General features: G+C 44.0%; 1 protein-coding gene across 3 annotated transcripts in view; it reads left to right on the top strand.

Annotated features, from left to right (window-relative positions):
- The window catches only part of ubr2 (ubiquitin protein ligase E3 component n-recognin 2), a 40,634-nt gene that overhangs the window by 2,946 nt on the left and 19,212 nt on the right, over positions 1 to 18,476 (top strand). The window contains exons 2-23 of one of the 3 annotated variants that reach the window (XM_036983038.2): positions 49 to 308; positions 781 to 859; positions 3,517 to 3,627; positions 3,802 to 3,932; positions 4,057 to 4,195; positions 7,602 to 7,664; positions 7,817 to 7,937; positions 8,186 to 8,293; positions 8,548 to 8,636; positions 11,182 to 11,280; positions 14,032 to 14,195; positions 14,348 to 14,447; positions 14,719 to 14,847; positions 15,035 to 15,218; positions 15,327 to 15,388; positions 15,489 to 15,599; positions 15,738 to 15,803; positions 15,908 to 16,030; positions 16,149 to 16,212; positions 16,362 to 16,486; positions 18,035 to 18,087; positions 18,269 to 18,420. In XM_036983038.2, coding sequence (XP_036838933.2) covers positions 49 to 308; positions 781 to 859; positions 3,517 to 3,627; positions 3,802 to 3,932; positions 4,057 to 4,195; positions 7,602 to 7,664; positions 7,817 to 7,937; positions 8,186 to 8,293; positions 8,548 to 8,636; positions 11,182 to 11,280; positions 14,032 to 14,195; positions 14,348 to 14,447; positions 14,719 to 14,847; positions 15,035 to 15,218; positions 15,327 to 15,388; positions 15,489 to 15,599; positions 15,738 to 15,803; positions 15,908 to 16,030; positions 16,149 to 16,212; positions 16,362 to 16,486; positions 18,035 to 18,087; positions 18,269 to 18,420 — 2,533 coding nt within the window. Of the gene's footprint in view, positions 1 to 48; positions 309 to 780; positions 860 to 3,516; positions 3,628 to 3,801; positions 3,933 to 4,056; positions 4,196 to 7,601; positions 7,665 to 7,816; positions 7,938 to 8,185; positions 8,294 to 8,547; positions 8,637 to 10,991; positions 11,281 to 14,031; positions 14,196 to 14,347; positions 14,448 to 14,718; positions 14,848 to 15,034; positions 15,219 to 15,326; positions 15,389 to 15,488; positions 15,600 to 15,737; positions 15,804 to 15,907; positions 16,031 to 16,148; positions 16,213 to 16,361; positions 16,487 to 18,034; positions 18,088 to 18,268; positions 18,421 to 18,476 lie in introns of those variants that run through there. The other 2 variants (XM_036983031.2, XM_090237710.1) reach the window with 2 other exon arrangements.

The following is an 18,476-nucleotide window of genomic DNA, read 5'->3' as shown; positions in this document are numbered from 1 at the left end:
AGGTTTGTTGTAATGTTCATGTCTCACTGTTAACCCCCCTCTACACAGAAATGGCTCCAAGTGACCGACCTGTACAAGGAGGTATACCAGCACCTGGCCCGCTATGTACCCAAGATCTACTGCCTGGGGCCCAACCTGAACCCCCAGAGTGAGGACCTGCTGGCCCAGCTGCTGCTGCAAGCCCCTCTAGAGTGGTACCTGTGTGGGGAGGACCCTTCCACAGGCCTTGCCAAGCTGGAGCAGAACAACCAGCCATCACAGCTCTGTGGACATGTCTTCAGAGTGGGAGAGCCCACCTACTCATGCAGGTGGGGGTAGTTGAGGTCTCGTTAGACAGGCAGACAGAAAGACAGACACACATACGTATGCTAGCTGTCCTTTCCTGTGAATTGGGTCAGGTTGGTCCTGTGTTAAGTCTCAGGTCAAACCGTAAGCTTCCTGGTAAGCGGTGCTGTCTCGATAAGGTCGAGGTCACTTCCGTTTACAGGATCAGCTTGACCATACTAGCTAATTCCATACACACCCATACACACCCAAGTGCGTGTTCAATGGAAAGCCATTACAATGCACTCCCATGCTTATTGTACTGTATGTGCCTAATTGAACATCCATTCCATGAGTATTGTTTCTATTTTTCCTGAACAACTCCTCCTTTGTATTGGCATTGAGTAAGAGGGTAGCATGGGATCAAGACATGACCTGGTGGAACCCTGGAAGACAATGTTAGGTACTGTTGCTGTCCCTCCTGCTTCTCTCACAATCTAGCTCTCTCTCCTGCAGGGAATGTGCTGCAGACCCCACCTGTGTGCTTTGTATGCAGTGTTTCCTGGGCAGTGTGCATAAAGAACATCGCTACAGGGTAAGAAGGACCACACAACCTCTATCATACACTCAAGGGTTCAGTATAAGCAGGCCAACAGCCCAAACAATGGCTAGTAGTGCTGAGCCATTAACTGTCATTTTGTTTATGAAACAACTAATTGACCCACGTTGGTTCAATAACTTGATTTCCATTTATTTAAGAAATAAATATTGGTGAGCCCAACGTGCCGTTTCTCTACAGAGAAATCATTCACGAGAAGTCGAGAACTATGTAGGACTCTGGGCGGAAGGGAGTTGTAGTTTTCATTAAGCAAATATTCAACCTAGTTCACCGCATAGCCATGGTAATGAACAACAATGCCCATAATCCATTGCGCCTGTTTTTTACAGCTCGGACAGAGACGGATCAGAGAGGAAGAGGCAAAGCGAGAGGTTTTACTCTAGCCAAAATCTGTCCAAAATAAAGTCCAATACATTTCTATGGGCTTATTTTGGACCTAAGCTTGTCACCTGCCTTTGGGACAACGACTTCCATTGTTAGGGCAGAGGCATGAGTATCTCATTATATACAACTCTTTGGAAGGATACACTTTTACGCCTGCTACATTAGGTTATATGCACACAGACCGCATGAGAGAGAAATGTACACAACGACGAGAGGGACAGAGACGGTTTGTGAAAGAATGCCTTATTTACTTTGAAGAGCTAGTCAAATGTATTTTGGCAGACAGCTCTGCAGCAAACTTAGGCAGGCCAGCGAAATAGGATGACTAAAGACAGTACATTATGTAATATACACAACTGAAATATTATATTTCATAGTCATTTCCTAATTTCTTCCATTGATGTCTACCCAATGTGGACCTGACACAGACGATGGAATATTTTAAATGTTTTGGCAATTGAATGTTCACTATTTTTGACTTTGGAATATCCATTAAAAGCTCTAACATTGTAATATAATTATTTCATAATAAAAATAGTAATAACCTAAACATGATTATTAAAAAAAAAAATCAACCAAAACTGAACCGACCTCAAAAAGCACAAATCGCTCAGCACTAGGTTTCAGTAGAAGTGCTGAATGGGTAGGTAAGTGAGTGGGTGATTGCCATGAGATGGGTCATCCAGTTGCTGCTCTGAATCCAGGCTGAGGATCAGGCAGGCTAATCCCATTTGGGCCTAGCCTGGCTTGCCACTCTCCTGCCATGTGAGTCTCAGGATGGGTGCACCTATCCTCAGGTCTCAAGCTCTGTTCACCCAAGAGTAGGTACAAGTTGCCCCTAACCACTGATACAGGGTCAGGTATATACTGTAGTTTTTAGGCCTACTAACAGTTAAGGTTAGGATTGGGGGGTAGGGTGAATTGATCTGCAGAAAATATGACCTTGAGTGCTTACTCATGCATTCTGGTTTAGTCTTACTCCTCTTTGTTTGTGTTCTAGAACTTTCTAAAACACTACTTCAGGGCAGGAAGATGTATGTATAGTTGAATTCAGAAGTTTACATGCACTTATGTTGAAGTCATTAAAACTCGTTTTTCATCCACTCCACAAATTTCTTGTTAACAAACTATAGTTTTTGCAAGTCGGTTAGGACATCTGCTTTGTGCATGACACAAGTAATTTTTCTAACAATTGGTTACAGACAGATTATTTCACTTACAATTCACTGTATCACAATTCCAGTGGGTCAGAAGTTTACAGACACTAAGTTGACTGCGCCTTTAAACAGCTTGGAAAATTCCAGAAAAATGTCATGGCTTTAGAAGCTTCTGGAAGGTTAATTGGCATCATTTGAGTCAATTGGAGATGTAGATGTATTTCAAGGCCTACCTTCAAACTCAGTGCCTCTTTGCTTGACATCATGGGAAAATCTAAAGAAATCAGCCAAGACCTCATAGAAAATTGCAGACCTCCACAAGTCTGGTTCATCCTTGGGAGCAATTTCCAAACGCCTGAAGGTACCACGTTCATCTGTACAAACAATAGTACGCAAGTATAAACACCATGGGACCACGCAGCCGTCATCCCGCTCAGGAAGGAGACACATTCTGTCTCCTAGAGATGAACGTACTTTGGTGCGAAAAGTGAAAATCAATCCCAGAACCACAGCAAAGGACCATGTGAAGATGCTGGAGGAAACAGGTACAAAAGTATCTATATCCACAGTAAAACAAGTCCTATATCGAGATAACCTGAAAGGCCGCTCAGCAAGGAAGCTGCTCCAAAACGGCCATAAAAAAAGCCGGACTACGGTTTGCAACTGCACGTGGGGACAAAGATTGTACTTTTTGGAGAAATGGGTCTTCCCAATGGACAATGACCCCAAGCATTCTTCCAAAGTTGTGGCAAAATGACTTAAGGACAACAAAGTAAAGCTATTGGAGTGGCCATCACAAAGCCCTGACCTCAATCCTATAGAAAATTTGTGGGCAGAACTGAAAAAGTGTGTGCGAGTAAGGAGGCCTACAAACCCGCTCTGTCAGGAGGAAACTTATTGTGGGAAGCTTGTGGAAGGCTACCTGAAATGTTTGACCCAAGTTAAACAATTGAAAGGCAATGCAGGTGATGTAGAAGGTGGTCGTTGTTGTCGTCTTCCAAATGTAAACCATCCAGAAGCTTCTCTGTCTGCTGCGTATGACTGTGTACATGTACTTGTGTTGTCTTGCCTCACATATCGTCTCCCCTTCAGATGACGACTTCTGGGGGAGGGGGTTTCTGTGATTGTGGAGACACAGAGGCCTGGAAGAAGGGCCCTTACTGTCAGAAACATGAGCCCAACATCAGTGACTCTTGTCAGGAGGTGAGCAGCTCTCAGCCGCTGCGACTGTATATCATGTCTCATTCACATCTAATAAAAGTACACCGTTCATTCGCTGCTGTTACTACACATTGTTACAAGTTGTTACAGATTGCTAATTGCCACTTGAATCATTCTTTGAGGTTGACACAACATTGTTTGATTGTGTATCTGCAGGATCCCCTGGCCCACCTGTCAACAGACATGATTGCCCGCTGCTATAATGTCTTCGCTATTGTGCTGAAATACGCCGTGGACATGCTCACCTGGGACAAGGAGGATGAACTGCCCCCGGGCCTAGAGCCTCCGTATGTACACGCCCGCACACAGGAAGTTATTTGTGATTACATGTCACGTTCTTGCTGGTCGTCATGACAACAAAATGGTTTTCATCTCTAGCCAGTTGATATTCACGTCTTTTTGATTTGTCAGAGACCGAGGTGACACCTATTACTGCATGCTCTTCAATGACGAGGTCCACACCTACGAGCAAGTCATCTACACCCTCCAGAAGGCTGTCAACTGCACCCAGAAAGAAGCAGTCAGCTTTGCCACCACAGTAGACAGAGATGTGAGTGTGTTAATGACTAATGGCTTCATATTAGTGATGGGGGGGGGACATTTATAGTTACATATTGCAATATTATATCTATATTTGACTCCAGGTATTAATTAGTTAAACATTATTTTACTACTGTAAGTAGTAGGGATGCACCGACATGACATTTTTGTCCGATACCGATAACCAATATTTAAAATTTTAGCCTGCCTTTTAAGCATTTTAGTACAGTTAAATAGTTGAAACAAGGTGTCATATGTTCAGTTAGGAACAGATTGTTTAATAACTTGTAATTGATAGAAATGACAACCATGAATGTATTTTATTAGCACAACAGATATTCATGACACAAATAGTTTAGCTGCCCCCCATTACGAAGATGGTTAAGTTTTTTGTGGCTCTTCTCACTATCCAATCTTGACTCTATGGAGAAACTTAAATCTGCTTTGAAAGAAATATTGGTTGCAACTAAAATGCAGTTCATCATTTTAGCTTTAACTGCTTGAAAATATGACTGTCTCTAGGCTGTCCTGAACTGCTATAAATGGCACAACTTCAGCTATTCAAATGTGCTCAGCTGACTTGACTAGTAAAATGAGAGCAAATTTACAACACATCTCATCTTTCATTTAGGAAATAAAAAATAAATAAACAAAAGAACAAAACTGCTTAGTTTTAAATTAAATGAAAATCTTGACCTATACCAGCCATGAAAAAACAACCGTGACTATAGATGACTGGGCTACAATATGACTGCCCGTTTACAATTGTAACATTTGGGGGAGGTTTTTCTTCACAAAGAGGACCTGCTCGAGAGAGTCCGTTTCTTTTTCCGTCTACAATGTGTGAAGCTGCACTGAAAAGGTGCTCACTGTCCGCACTAGTACAGGGAAGCACCAAGATGCTTGTTACTTCTCCAGTATCCAAGTGCATCTTCATTCCTGGTAATAGTAGGTTCTGTCAGGTATGCTAGTATCTGCAAATAATGAGAAAGGGGGTTAGTACATTAAATACAACATATTGCATTATTCCTACATTCCAAAGTATCATTAGGCATAGATCAACATTGGCAAATGATGGCCGATGTAGTAACAGAAAATGACAATACAACGCGTCTCACACACACACACGCACCAAAAAGTTATTTTGTTGGAATTTCCGTATGTCCCCATTACCAGAAAAACAATCAAAACCAATTTCTTTCAATTGCTGTGCTGTTTTGTTGTTCAGTCGTTTCATTCTCAAGCAGGATTTCATCATGCATGTCAAGCAGGGAAGTTTCAGCTCTGTCTGTCCGTGGCTTCTTCCGTCGCGGGTCCTCTTCCTTGGTGCGCATTGTCACTGTCCGTTTCCATCTTGTCCAGAGGTGTATGTAACATTTCACATAAACCCTGTTTTTTTTGTTTTTTTGTCTGCATCGAAGCAGCGGTCCTTGTACCTAGCATCGAGCATGGTGGTGAGACAGTAAAGAGGCTCAGAGAATACCACTGAATCTCTTGTTCACAGCCTCTACTAGAGTACTTTTGCAAGTTTTAACCGCACGGTCTGTGTCGGCAGTGTTGTTGAGCAGGTGTTTCAATGCCATGGGAGAGGGGTATCACTCGTCTGCTGCCGACGTAGTTGATGAGCTTTTTTTCATTAATCAGTTGTGCGAATGGAGCTTGGAGTGTGTTCATGTTTTCAATGAGAGTCCACTGGTTTGTACTGATTGTTGCAGGTAACTCATAGTCGGCTGCGTACGCGCCAAGTTCTCGTTTTTGTTCCAGCAGGCTCTCCGTCATGTAAAAAGTACTGTTCCATCTGGTGGAAATGTCTTGCTTAAGCCTTTTCGTTTTTACTCTAAGCTGTTCCTGTATTGCTTGCAGCCGGCTACATGCTAGCTGTGAGTGTTTTAAAATGACCCACTATCTTCCTACCTGTTGCCACTGTCAGATATGCTGCGTTGGTCCAAAACACCTTCGTTCACAGCCAGTTGCAGCATGTGTGCTATGCATGGAAAACTGGTGACTCTGCATTCTTCCAAAGCCTTTGTCATGTGCATTATCAGGTAGCACAGTGTGTACTTTGTTCCAAACATGTTCTCAAATGCCTTTGAAATGGCAGCAGCGGTATGAGAACCAGCACATTCTTGAGTATGCAATACGACTTTCCTCAGTACGAAGTCCTCGTCGACCCACTATGCTGTCAGACTCCGAATCCTCATGGGGCTGACATCGCTGGTCCAAATGTCAGTCGTGAAGCTAATAGCAGTGACGCTCATGGATGTGCGTTTCAGCAATACTGTGTAACTCCGGTAGGGCAACATCTAAAAAATATTGCCTACTTGGTAGTGTGTACCGGGGCTCGAGGTGCTCGACCAGTCGACGAAAGCCAACATCATCCACGACAGAGAACGGTTGATTGTCAAGGCCATTATCTTGGCGTTAATTGATTTCGCCTTTGAGTTGTCTCACTGAAATGTTCTTACTCTTTCAAATGACTGCTCGACTTGAACGTGTTTAGTTGTTGGAAGTGTAGTTTTTTTCTTCTGCTTTTGTTCTAAGTAGTCGCTGAACATCTGGGGGGGATGCACTTTCAAATGAGTAATTAGGTTTGTGGTATTGAATGATTTCACTTTCTCCCCTCGGGAAATAATAGCAGCACAAACATTGCTTATGGCCTTTTTGTTTTCTTCCTTTGACGCTTGAAAAATAGATCCACACAGCAGACATTGTGGGCGAGGTTAGGAATGCTGTTGCACGTGTAGCGCTGTATTTTTCGTTGCATCATTACGTCATCTACCTACGTTATATAGGTATGCACGTCATCTGCGTACGTTATATAGGTATGCACGTCATCTACCTACGTTATATAGGTATGCACGTCATCTACCTACGTTATATAGGTATGCACGTCATCTACCTACGTTATATAGGTATGTACGTCATCTACCTACGTTATACGTATGCACGTCAGTTTTGACATCGGTTTGGCACATCGGCGTTAAACTAGACATAGAGCCGATGTTGGTATTTTCTAGCTAATATCGTCCGATTCCGATATGCTTAACAATATATCGTGCATCCCTAGCAGGTAGGGTTAGCTAGCACTAGTCGGCTGGCTGTACATCCTCAAACGCGGAGCACAATTGGCCTAGCGTCATCCGGGTTTGGATGGTCTAGGCCGTCATTGTAAATAAGAATTTGTTCTTAGCTGGCTTGCCTAGTTAAGTAAAATGTAAAAGATATTGAGCAATATATTTGGAACATTACAATAAAATCGTGGTATCCTATCGCAATATATATAGAATTGTGAGAATCGCAGTACATATTGCATCGGCACCCAAGTATCGTGATAATATCGTATCGTGAGGTCCTTGGCAATTCCCAGCCATACTTCATATGTGTGTAATCATTCTCTTGTATCTTCTGCTATACAGGGAAGGAAATCGGTGCGCTTTGGCGACTTCGCGTTCTGTGAGCAGGCCAAGTCAGTCATTGTGGTGAGTAGCCTGGTCTGGGGAGCTGGATGTATCTCCATTGAAATTGTCATGAGATGACGGATGCTCACATCCCACCGCAGCCACCAATTAAACCCATGTTATTTTACAGTAATTTTTCATGAGTGTGTTAATCTGTGTGTGTGCGTCTGCAGAGGAACACGAGTCGTCAGTCGAAGCCCTTGAGGGTCCAGGTAATGCACTCCTCGGTGGTGGCTCACCAGTGCTTTGCTCTCAAAGCCCTCCACTGGCTGGGCCACGTCATAGGATACTCAGGTCAGCCTCCTTCCTCTTTCCAAGCTGCATGTGAAGTATGTCTAACTGCCGTTGGATTGTACACTCCGTATCCTCTTGAAATATAAAGAATTTAACCTGTAATCTTTTTTTTATTTTTTATTATTCCGCTTCATAAGTGGTTTATTGGATGAAAAATACGTTTTGGTCACGTCAGTCTTTACTTTTGCTATCCTTGTGTGTGTCTGCCCGAGGCCCATTGACAGAACTTGTGTATGATGTGTGTGTAGACGCTCTGAGGAGGATCCTGTGTCAGGTGGGCCTGGAGAGAGGGCCAGAGGGAGAGAACTCCTCCCTGGTGGACACACTCATGCTCTGTGACTCCAAGATGTGGAAAGGTAAGGAGGAGGAAATGCGTCCTTTTAGTTCTCCTGCCAGGGTTAGGGACAATTACATTTAAATTCAACTCAATAATTGAAAAATCCTCATCGAAAAGAAATGGCAAATGTCTATTTACTTTGAGATTTGATTGAATTGGGATGGCATTGACTGACCCCCCCCCCCCCCCCCACCCTGTCTCCTGCAATGCACATAAAACATAAACAGCCTTTCTGTGAGTACAGTTCTAAGTAATACCTGTTTTCCACTCCAGGGGCCAGGAATGTCTACCACCAGCTCTTTATGAGCAGCCTTCTCATGGACCTCAAATACAAGAAGCTATTTGCTATCCAGTTTGCAAAAGTAAGCCTCTTCTTTTGTCCCTTGATTTGAAGGACCAGTATGGCCACCTAATGTAACACAGCTATGTGGAAAGTCACAGTGCATTCTGCATTAGAAGCACTGGAGGCGCTATTGTGAACCTGCGTCTCCAGCTGGCCCCCTTTTTAATGAGGAACTAATGTGTCAACATACATCAGCAGGGGTGAGGACTCAATCCTGATCTACATGCATTTGTAGTCGGAAGTTTACATACACTTTAGCCAAGTACATTTAAACTCCAGTTTTTCACAGTTCCTGACATTTAATCCTAGTAACAATTCCCTGTTTTAGGTCAGTTAGGATTACTACTTTATTTTAAGAATGTGAAATGTCGGAATAATAGTAGAGTTATCTATTTCAGCTTTTATTTCTTTCGTCACATTCCCAGTGGGTCTGAAGTTTACATACACTCAATTAGTATTTGGTTGCATTGCCTTTAAATGTTTTACTTGGGTCAAATGTTTCAGGTAGCCTTCCACAAGCTTCCCACAATAAGTTGGGTGAATTTTGGCCCATTCCTCCTGACAGAGCTGGTGTAACTGAGTCAGGTTTGTGGGCCTCCTTGCTCACACACGCTTTTTCAGTTCTGAACACGCATTTTCTATAGGATTGAGGTCAGGGCTTTGTGATGGCCACTCCAATACCTTGTCTTTGTTGTCCTTAAGCCATTTTGCCACAACTTTGGAAGTATGCTTGGGGTCATTGTCCATTTGGAAAACCCATTTGCAACCAAGCTTTAACTTACTGACTTATGTCTTGAGATGTTGCTTCAATATATCCACATACTTTCCCCCCCTCATGATGCCATCTATTTTGTGAAGTGCATCAGTCCCTCCTGCAGCAAAGCACCCCCACAACATGATGCTGCCACCCCTGTGCTTCACGGTTGGGATGGTGTTCTTCGACTTGCAAGCCTCCCCCTTTTTCCTCCAAACATAGCGATGGTCATTATGGCCAAGCAGTTCAATTTTTGTTTAATCAGACCAGAGGACATTTCTCCAAAATGTAAAATCTTTGTCCCCATGTGCAGTTGCAAACTGTGGCTTTTCAGGTTATGTCGATATATAGGACTCGTTTTACTGTGGATATAAATACTTTTGTACCTGTTTCCTCCAGCATCTTCACAAGGTTCTTTGCTGTTGTTCTGGGATTGATTCTCACTTTTCGCACCAAAGTATCTCTAGGAGACTGAACGCGTCTCCTTCCTGAGCGGTATGATGGCTGTGTGGTCCCATGGTGTTTATACTTGCGTACTATTGTTTGTACAGATGAACGTGGTACCTTCAGGCATTTGGAAATTGCTCCCAAGGATGAACCTGATTGTGTTGTCAATTAGCAGCTTCTAAGCTTCTAAAGCCATGACATCATTTTCTGGAATTTTCCAAGCTGTTTAAAGGCACAGTCAACTTAGTGTATGTAAACTTCTGACCCACTGGAATTGTGATTTAAGTGAAATAATCTGCCTGTAAACAATTGTTGGAAAAATGACTTGTGCCATGCACAAAGTAGATGTCCTAACCGACTTGCCAAAACTATAGTTTGTTAACAATACATTTGTGGAGTGGTTGAAACACTTAGGATGGAGTCATTAAAACTAGTTTATGTAAACTTCTGACTTCAACTGTAAGTGCTAGCTCAATGTAAATGTATGGTGTAGCTATTGCAGGGAATTGGACACTGTCTTGAATTAAAGTTTGATATAACGGAAGACTGTATTGTGTGAATGTGTTGACACAAAGCCTCAATGGGGGCACTAACTACATCACATCCTTTAACCAGTCCTCCTGGGTGGCTTTCCTCTTAGCCTTCTTGGCGTGTAACTCAGGCCCACACACTCCCGGTCCCTGTCTGACCCCAAAGGCTGCTCTGCTCTCACACACACACACACACTCGGAGCCAAGGCTCTACAGGTCTCCTGAGCTGAACATGAGAGCATAGATATATGCGCTCACTGGGTGGCATGAGCTAAGATAGGCTGCTCAAAATCTTACGTGGAGGAGTATTTAACCCTAACTTTGATTGGACACAATTGGTCTGATGCTCTTCTGGGATTCTATGTCTATGCTTTCAGAGACCTGGGTGGTCAAGGGCAGGAGGGCTTCAGAAGCTAAACGGGGAGAAGGATGAAGTTGCCCGTAGACACTGATCTGAGGTCAGTTTTGCTTTCCTCCTCCCAAATGGTTAAGGTTTTTCGATTTGGGGAGTAAGCTGATCCTAGATCTGTGTCTAGGGGTTACTTCTCCCTGGAACTTAGAAATGAATTTGGGGGGGGGTTGAGGAGAGGAAAAGGGGCCCACGCCCTTTGACCAGGAGGTGAATGTCCCCCTTGTCGTTTAGAATTACCGGCGCCTCCAGACAGATTTTATGGAGGATGATCACGAGCGTGTAGTGTCAGTGACCTCTCTGTCAGTTCAGCTCTTCACCGTCCCCACCATGGTGAGTAACCCCAACCCCACGCCTGACCACACACCTCTCAACACACACACCTTCTCTTCTTCTCTTGTCTTCCCCATGCCAACACCATTAGAATTATGAGCGCTTGCAGAGCGACTATGTGAAAGATGACCACGACAGGGAGTTCTCAGTCACTGACCTCTCCGTGCAAATGTTCACAGTGCCCTCGCTGGTGAGTACGGGCGGCAGGGTCGGGGTGAGATAAGATAGTACCATCCGAGATGGGACGCATGCTGACAACCTCAGGGATCTTAGACTTAGAATGGATGATGTCACGTCCATAGAGAGAAAGTATGGCCATCTAAGTCAGGGGTTCCCAAACTTTTTCACTCGGGGGAGGGGGGCCCTTCCAGCATTGGGAAACATCCCTCCCCTTCTGCGCGCGCTCACACACGTCTATTTCTGTGGGCACAAGCACTGTTCATGACACAAACTGTTCACACCTCTTTTTGGTGGAGAGAATTTTGGAAGTTTTTAACGCTTATTTCCTGCAATTCTACACATTTTGTCATAGGGTGCATAGACATTTTGCCATTTTAAAAGCACTTTTTCTTGCCATGTCTAATGTGTATTCAAAATCAATTGGCTAAAAACATTAGCTGACATGGGCTAGTTGATCTGGACATTTTTGACAAGTTATAAATAGCTCTCTACGGTATGCAACGACTGACCTGACAAGAGGAACTGATGATGACTACCCAATTTCGAAATTGCACCTTGTGCATTCTACTATTAACATTTTCAAGAGTAAGTTTAAAGCTGGACTAGGGCTGTGGCAGTCATGAAATTTTGTCATGATATGAAGAAAATGTTCTCTATTTCACAAGAACAGAAATTGTCCTGATCTGGCTATGCCATTTGGCTGTGGGCTACACTAGTTCATTTAGCAGACAAGATTTGCTTGGAATTCCGTGGCAATATATTATAGTATGAGGATATTTTCTCCAAGCGATTTGAGGGAGCGCGCACATGCGGTTCTTCTGTGTTGAGCAGTAAACAAAGAAATAGTTACTCTTATGAAAAGCTGCATGAAACTTCAAATTTCGATGTTAGAAGAACTGACCCCATTTAGCCTACTTTTCGTCAGCCAATGAGTACGAGTAGGCCTAATGAACAGCAAAAGCACCAGCCTGTGTCAAATACTATCCCCCATAGTACAAGAGTACCTATTCTATTGTCCTTCAGTGCAAGAAATTAATATTCCGAACGTGGGATGTGATAGATCCCAAATTAATACAACCACTAGCATCACAAAAACTTTTAAAAGCAATGAGGCTGATGCAACAGATCAGAATGTTTAGCTTAAAATGTTAATAAACCATTAGGCTATTTCTTCACATTGAGAGCATCAATGCGCACACGGTAGTAGGTTATAAGCGGGAATGTTCCAAAATACAATCAATTAGCGGCAAACCGCTGTTCTCAAGTGACCGGAAATGTGATTATGCATGTAATGCTTAATTATAAAGGTGAAAATTATCTTCCCCAAACTTGAAACTCACGTGCCGCCTATGTATGCCACTTTACAAAACATATAGGCCTATGGGCTAGGCTACATGAGGTATGGGACTGATTTGAGAAAGTCGACAAAGGCATGCTCTGTTTCTTGCCTTACTGCACACAAGCTGGGCATCATTCACAAGTGTTAATATATCGTTCATAAGTGATAGGCTAATATTGTCACCAATCAAACTATTCTTAATTTAATGTTGTCTTTACATATACAGAATAATATATGTGTGAAATTAGTTTTGATTTAGAACGGACCATGATCATGCACCTGTCACGGAACAGGGGGCATGGGAAATAATAAAAGATGCACTTAAATAGTACTCTGTTCCCATGGTTCATTTTCATGCCAGCCAGGTAGGTGATGCTCCTTTTGTAAACTAAGTAGTGTGCTTAATATTAGGAAAGTTGAAAAATAAAATATAGTAGGCCTAGTCTTTAGAAAGCTGATGGGCTCCTCTTTTTAATAGAGGCCATCAACTGTTTTCTCATGCAATTGCATAGCCTAGAGAAATGTTGAGCAGCATCAAAGCTTGGAGAAGCCTATTCGATTTACCATGACTAAAAGGCCACATGGAATTTGACTGTGGTCATGACTCGTGACTGTGGCGGTAATACGATCATCGTAACAGCCCTAAACCGGACTGAGTTCCCCGCCGACCCCACAGTTTGGGAACCACTGATCTAAATCATGAGTGTCATCTTAGTTCTGTTCCGAATATCTCCATTCTCAACATTGATTCTTTGAAAAGGGTGTGGCATGCTATACTGACGTTAGATTTTGTGATTTTTCTTAACGACATTATCCAGTCAGCATCCCATTTCATGTCATAATAACTATACCCATGTCATAGAAAATTTTAAAGAATCGTAATGCTATTCCAATTGTATGCTGTAGTGTAATTTAAAGTAACTGTCCAGTGTTTTCAGATTTCAATCACCTATAATTAATACAAATATGAGTGTACATGGTTTTCCTTCTAGAAAATGGTAATGAAGTATGTTTTTTTTTTAAAGTAGCATTTCTGTGTTGGATTGGTCTGGGTGTATACCGGTTATTAAAAATATTCAACCGAGTAGACTACTGATTGGCCAGCTGCTCCTCCTCAGGAAGATGGCATCCTCCTCTGAAGAAATGGCAAGCATTTTTTTAAATGGTCTGTTTGAGATACAATGTATCCTTTGGCCACATAGGAGTGAGTATAGGATGAGTCCCCAACATTATTTGGGTATGAGTTAATAACAGAACATGAACTTTTAAAAAGTGCAATTTCCACTGGACAGTTACTTTCAGGCTGTAGAATATTGTCACATTTTTACATAGATTTGCTTAGATTGTGTGTAGTAAGGATTTGACTCCAGAATGACTCCTGCTACTTGAGGCCCCCTGAACCTCTTCCTTTCCCCGGCCCAGGCGCGCATGCTGATAACAGAGGAGAACCTGATGACCACAATCATCAGGACTTTTGTGGACCACCTGCGCCATCGTGACCTGCAGGGCCGCTTCCAGTTTGAGCGCTACACCGCCCAGCAGGCCTTCAAGTTCCGCCGCGTACAGAGCCTCATTGGAGACCTCAAGTAAGATGCATGTGTGCGCACACACACACACACCCTGGGCAATATAACAGTGTGTGTAGATTAGTTGTGTGAGTGTTATACAAAGCCAGCATACTGACCACTGTGGAGTGTGTTCTGAATGGGTTGTAAACGATGTTGCTGTGTGTGCGCAGATACGTCCTCATCAGTCGGCCCACAGAGTGGAGTGACCAACTCAGGGAGAAGTTCCTGGAGGGACTCGACACCTTCCTGGAGCTGTTCAAGTGCATGCAGGTAAGGACAGGTCACCTTGTAGTGGTGGTAGGAGACATAGGGAGTTCCTACAACCCCACTGGGCATGATTGAGACTGCGCAGCACTTTGGAACAGAACAAATACGATGGTTGGTTGCCTAGCTAGCCTGCAGGAAAACGTACTTTCACCCACACAGTTCCTTCACACCAGAGCAGATGGAGGAAATTAGAGTAATTAGATCCATCCCATGTCTCTAGTTAATTTGGGGTAGTGTTGAACAGCATCTGTGCTTTCTGTCTTTCCCACCTCAGGGCATGGACCCTGTGGTGAGGCAGGTGGGCCAGCACATAGAGATGGAGCCTGAGTGGGAGGCAGCCTTCACCCTGCAGATGAAGCTCACACATATCATCTCCATGATGCAGGAGTGGTGTGCCACAGATGTGAGTGACTAGACATATATGTGTGTGTGTGAGCGCGCTCATATGCACATGAATGTACACACGCTCGCTTTCTCTCACAAACTCACATTCTCAAACGCTCGCTCACACAAACACGCAGCTGCCTTCTCTCACCTGTGGTCCTATTGTTTCTTCCCCTGTGTGTGTGCGTGCGTGCGTGCGCGCACAGGAACGTGTGCTGATTGAAGCCTATAAGAAGTGCCTAACAGCCCTTACACACTGCCACAGTGGCTTCACCGATGGAGAGCAGCCAATCACACTGAGCATGTGTGGACATTCTGTGGACACCATCCGTTACTGCGTGTCTCAGGAGAAAGTCAGCATCCACCTGCCTGTTTCCCGCTTACTTGCAGGTAGGACACACACACACACACAGCTGAATGACAGACCACTAATGCTTTGATATTGATGAAGAAGAGTCAGCACATTGTTAACATGGTCACTGCTGGTTTTCTGTTTAGGTCTCCACGTTCTCCTCAGTAAGATGGAGGTGGCCTACAGATTCCCTGAGCAGCTTCCACTGGTAAGCATGCAGGAGTGTCTCTGTGTACGGTTGGAACATGTTCAGCTTACCTTTTAGTAAATGTGTGTGTCTTCTAACAAGTCTCTCGTATGGTCCACAGAGTGAGCTGAGCCCCCCCATGCTGATTGAACACCCCCTTCGCTGCCTGGTCCTCTGTGCCCAAGTGCACGCTGGGATGTGGAGGAGAAATGGCTTCTCATTGGTGAATCAGGTAAAATCGCCCCGTCCGCCACCGTATTGCCTTTCTTCCCCCTGCGCTGTATACCAGAACTCTAACATGTGGTGTGTGTGTGTTGCTCTTCTCTTGGTGTTTATAATGAAGAGAGCTCATAGTGTACTCTGGTTGCAGATCTACTACTACCACAATGTCAAGTGCAGAGTGGAGATGTTTGACAAGGACCTTATCATGCTGCAGGTCGGTTTGTTTCAGCTAACAACCTAATGACTCTTAACGGTCAACAACGTGTTACAGGCTTGAACAAGTTTGTGTGTGTACGTCTACGTTTGTGTTTACTCCAGGCTGGAGCTTCCATGATGGATCCCAACCACTTCCTGATGATAGTCCTGAGCCGCTTCGAGCTCTACCACATCTTCAGCTCCGCCGACTGCAGGAAGAGCTACAACAGGGAGAACACCAACAAGGTCTGCTCTCTCACTCACAATGACAACTTCCTTTTGGCTTTTTTTTACTCCGTTTGCACTCCGTTTTGGTGTGTGTGTGTCAATCTCTGACTGACCTGACTCTCTACGTCTCTGTTAGGACGTGGTCCAGCAGAACAACACTCTAATAGAGGAGATGCTGCATCTCATCATGATGGTTGTGGGTGAGTGCCCCACGATCCTTCCGCTCACTAGGACTTGTTGCCTGTGTGTTTCATCATGTTGTTTGTGTGCTCGGAGCCTCTGTTTGACTTGTTTCCTTATGTTAACGACGGCGGTGGTAGTACCTGATGGGTATGTGCGTTTGTCTCAGGTGAGCGTTTTGAGGCTGGCGTCGGCCAGGTGGAAGGCTGTGACGAGATCAAGCGGGAGATCATTCACCAGCTGTGTATCAGACCCATGGCCCACAGCGAGCTGGTCAAGGCCCTGCCTGAGAACGTAAGGCTCTGCTTTCTGCCCCTTTCTCTTCCGTCTTTACATCTCCCGCTCTCTTGCTATCTATTTCTCTATCTATTAGCAAGTGTTCAAGTTCTCCATCACTGGGATGTATGAGATTTGAGTAAAAAGGTTTGTTTTTTGGGGGGGGGTTATTATTTTGGGTTTAAAAAACACTCCAGGCCACACTTGAATGTCTAAAACAATAGAAAGTATGTAGAAACTGCCCTTTTTTCTGGGCCGCAAATGATTCTGACAAACCGATCGGTCTTTTTTTTTTAAAGTCTGTACGGCCAAAAGTTTTCTAGACAATCTGAGATCGACTTAAATTTCAGTCATGGGATTTTTTTGTTTGTTACTTTAACCCCAGTGTTATTTTGTCTATCTGTTTCTCTCCTTTCCTTCTTTCTCACTCTTACTATATTTCTCTCTCACACTCTCCCCTTTTCTCGCTCTCCCTCACTCCCTTTTTCACCACACATAAGTTCAGGCTGACTGCCCGACTGCAGTTTTCACTTGGAATATCTCGTAACGAGTCATAGTCAATGTGACATAAACTGTCTTGGCATCTGCTTTGATTGCTCCCACTTCCCATGATCTACACACCATCTGGAGCTTTGGATGAGACGCTTTAACTGCGTGGAATTGACTACCCTGACACCTAGTGGTGAACCTAGGCAGTGCAGAAGAGGTGCAAACGCTAGTCTATCTTGGCCTAACTACAATTGTGCGTAATTTGGTTATATGTTTACGTAGTCTGTCCACAAGAGATTAAGTAGCCTTGCACACACTTTGGCTTGTGTTAGCTGGAATGCAGTTCAGCCCATCCTGTTACTGTAGCGCGAGTCAGCTTGATGTATAAGTGTAGACTTTACCGTGAAATGCTTACTTACAAGCCCTTAACCAACAGTACAGTTCAAGAAGAGTTCAAATATTTACCAAATAAACTAAAGTTAAAAAAAAAAAAGTTTTATGATTTGTACTTGTAGGTAGGGGTGAAGTGATTATATGTAGATAATAAACAGCGAGTAGCAGCATTGTACAAAACAAATGGTGGGGGGGGTGGGGGTCGATGTAAATAGTCCGGTGGCCATTTTATTAATTGTTCAGCAGTCTTATGGCTTGGGGGTAGAAGCTGTTAAGGAGCCTTTTGGTCCTAGACTTCTCTCTCTGATACCGCTTGCCGTGCGGTAGCAGAGAAAACAGTCTAACTTGGGTGACTGGAGTCTTTGACAATTTTATAGGCTTTCCTCTGACACCGCCTATTATTATATAGGTCCTGGATGGCAGGAAGCTTGGCCCCAGTGATGTATTGGGCCGTACGTACTAGCCTCTGTAGCGCCTTACGGTCAGATGCCGAGCAGTTTTCATACCAGGCGGTGATGCAACCGGTCAGGATGCTCTCGATGGTGCAGCTGTAGAACTTTTTGAGGATCTGGGGACCCATGCCAAATCTTTTCAGTCTCCTGAGGGGGAAAAGGTTTTGTTGTGCCCTCTTCACGACTGTCTTGGTGTGTTTGGAGAGAGGTTGAACTGTTCTCCCTTCCTTAGGAGAACAAGGAGACTGGTATGGAGAGAGTGATCGACAGTGTTGCTTCGTTTAAGTAAGTCGCTTTCTCTAGTTTCTTACATGAAGTTTAAACTGACCACCCAGATTGTTAATGTGAAAGAGTTTGTTCCTGAAGACTTGGCTAAATAAAGATCAGACAATTTGATATGTATGATGCGCCCATTGGGTCTAGTTTGTGTGAGATGTTGGTCACTCGTGTCCTTTTTTGCCCACAGGAAGCCTGGCGTGACAGGCAGAGGGCTGTATGAGCTCAGGCCAGAGTGTGCCAAGCAGTTCAACCTCTACTTCCACCACTACTCCCGAGCTGACCAGTCCAAGGCAGAGGAAGCCCAGAGGAAGCTGAAGCGACAGAATGGAGAGGACATGGGTAAAGAGTCACAGAGAAACCCTCTCCTTTATATACGTGAAGCACGTCTTTAAATG

The sequence above is a fragment of the Oncorhynchus mykiss genome, chromosome 1 (assembly GCF_057628025.1).
Source record: "Oncorhynchus mykiss isolate SJ-2025 chromosome 1, ASM5762802v1, whole genome shotgun sequence".
Classification (NCBI taxonomy): domain Eukaryota; kingdom Metazoa; phylum Chordata; class Actinopteri; order Salmoniformes; family Salmonidae; genus Oncorhynchus; species Oncorhynchus mykiss.
Note: the sequence above shows the minus strand (reverse complement) of the source record. Positions and strands in the feature narration are given on the sequence as shown.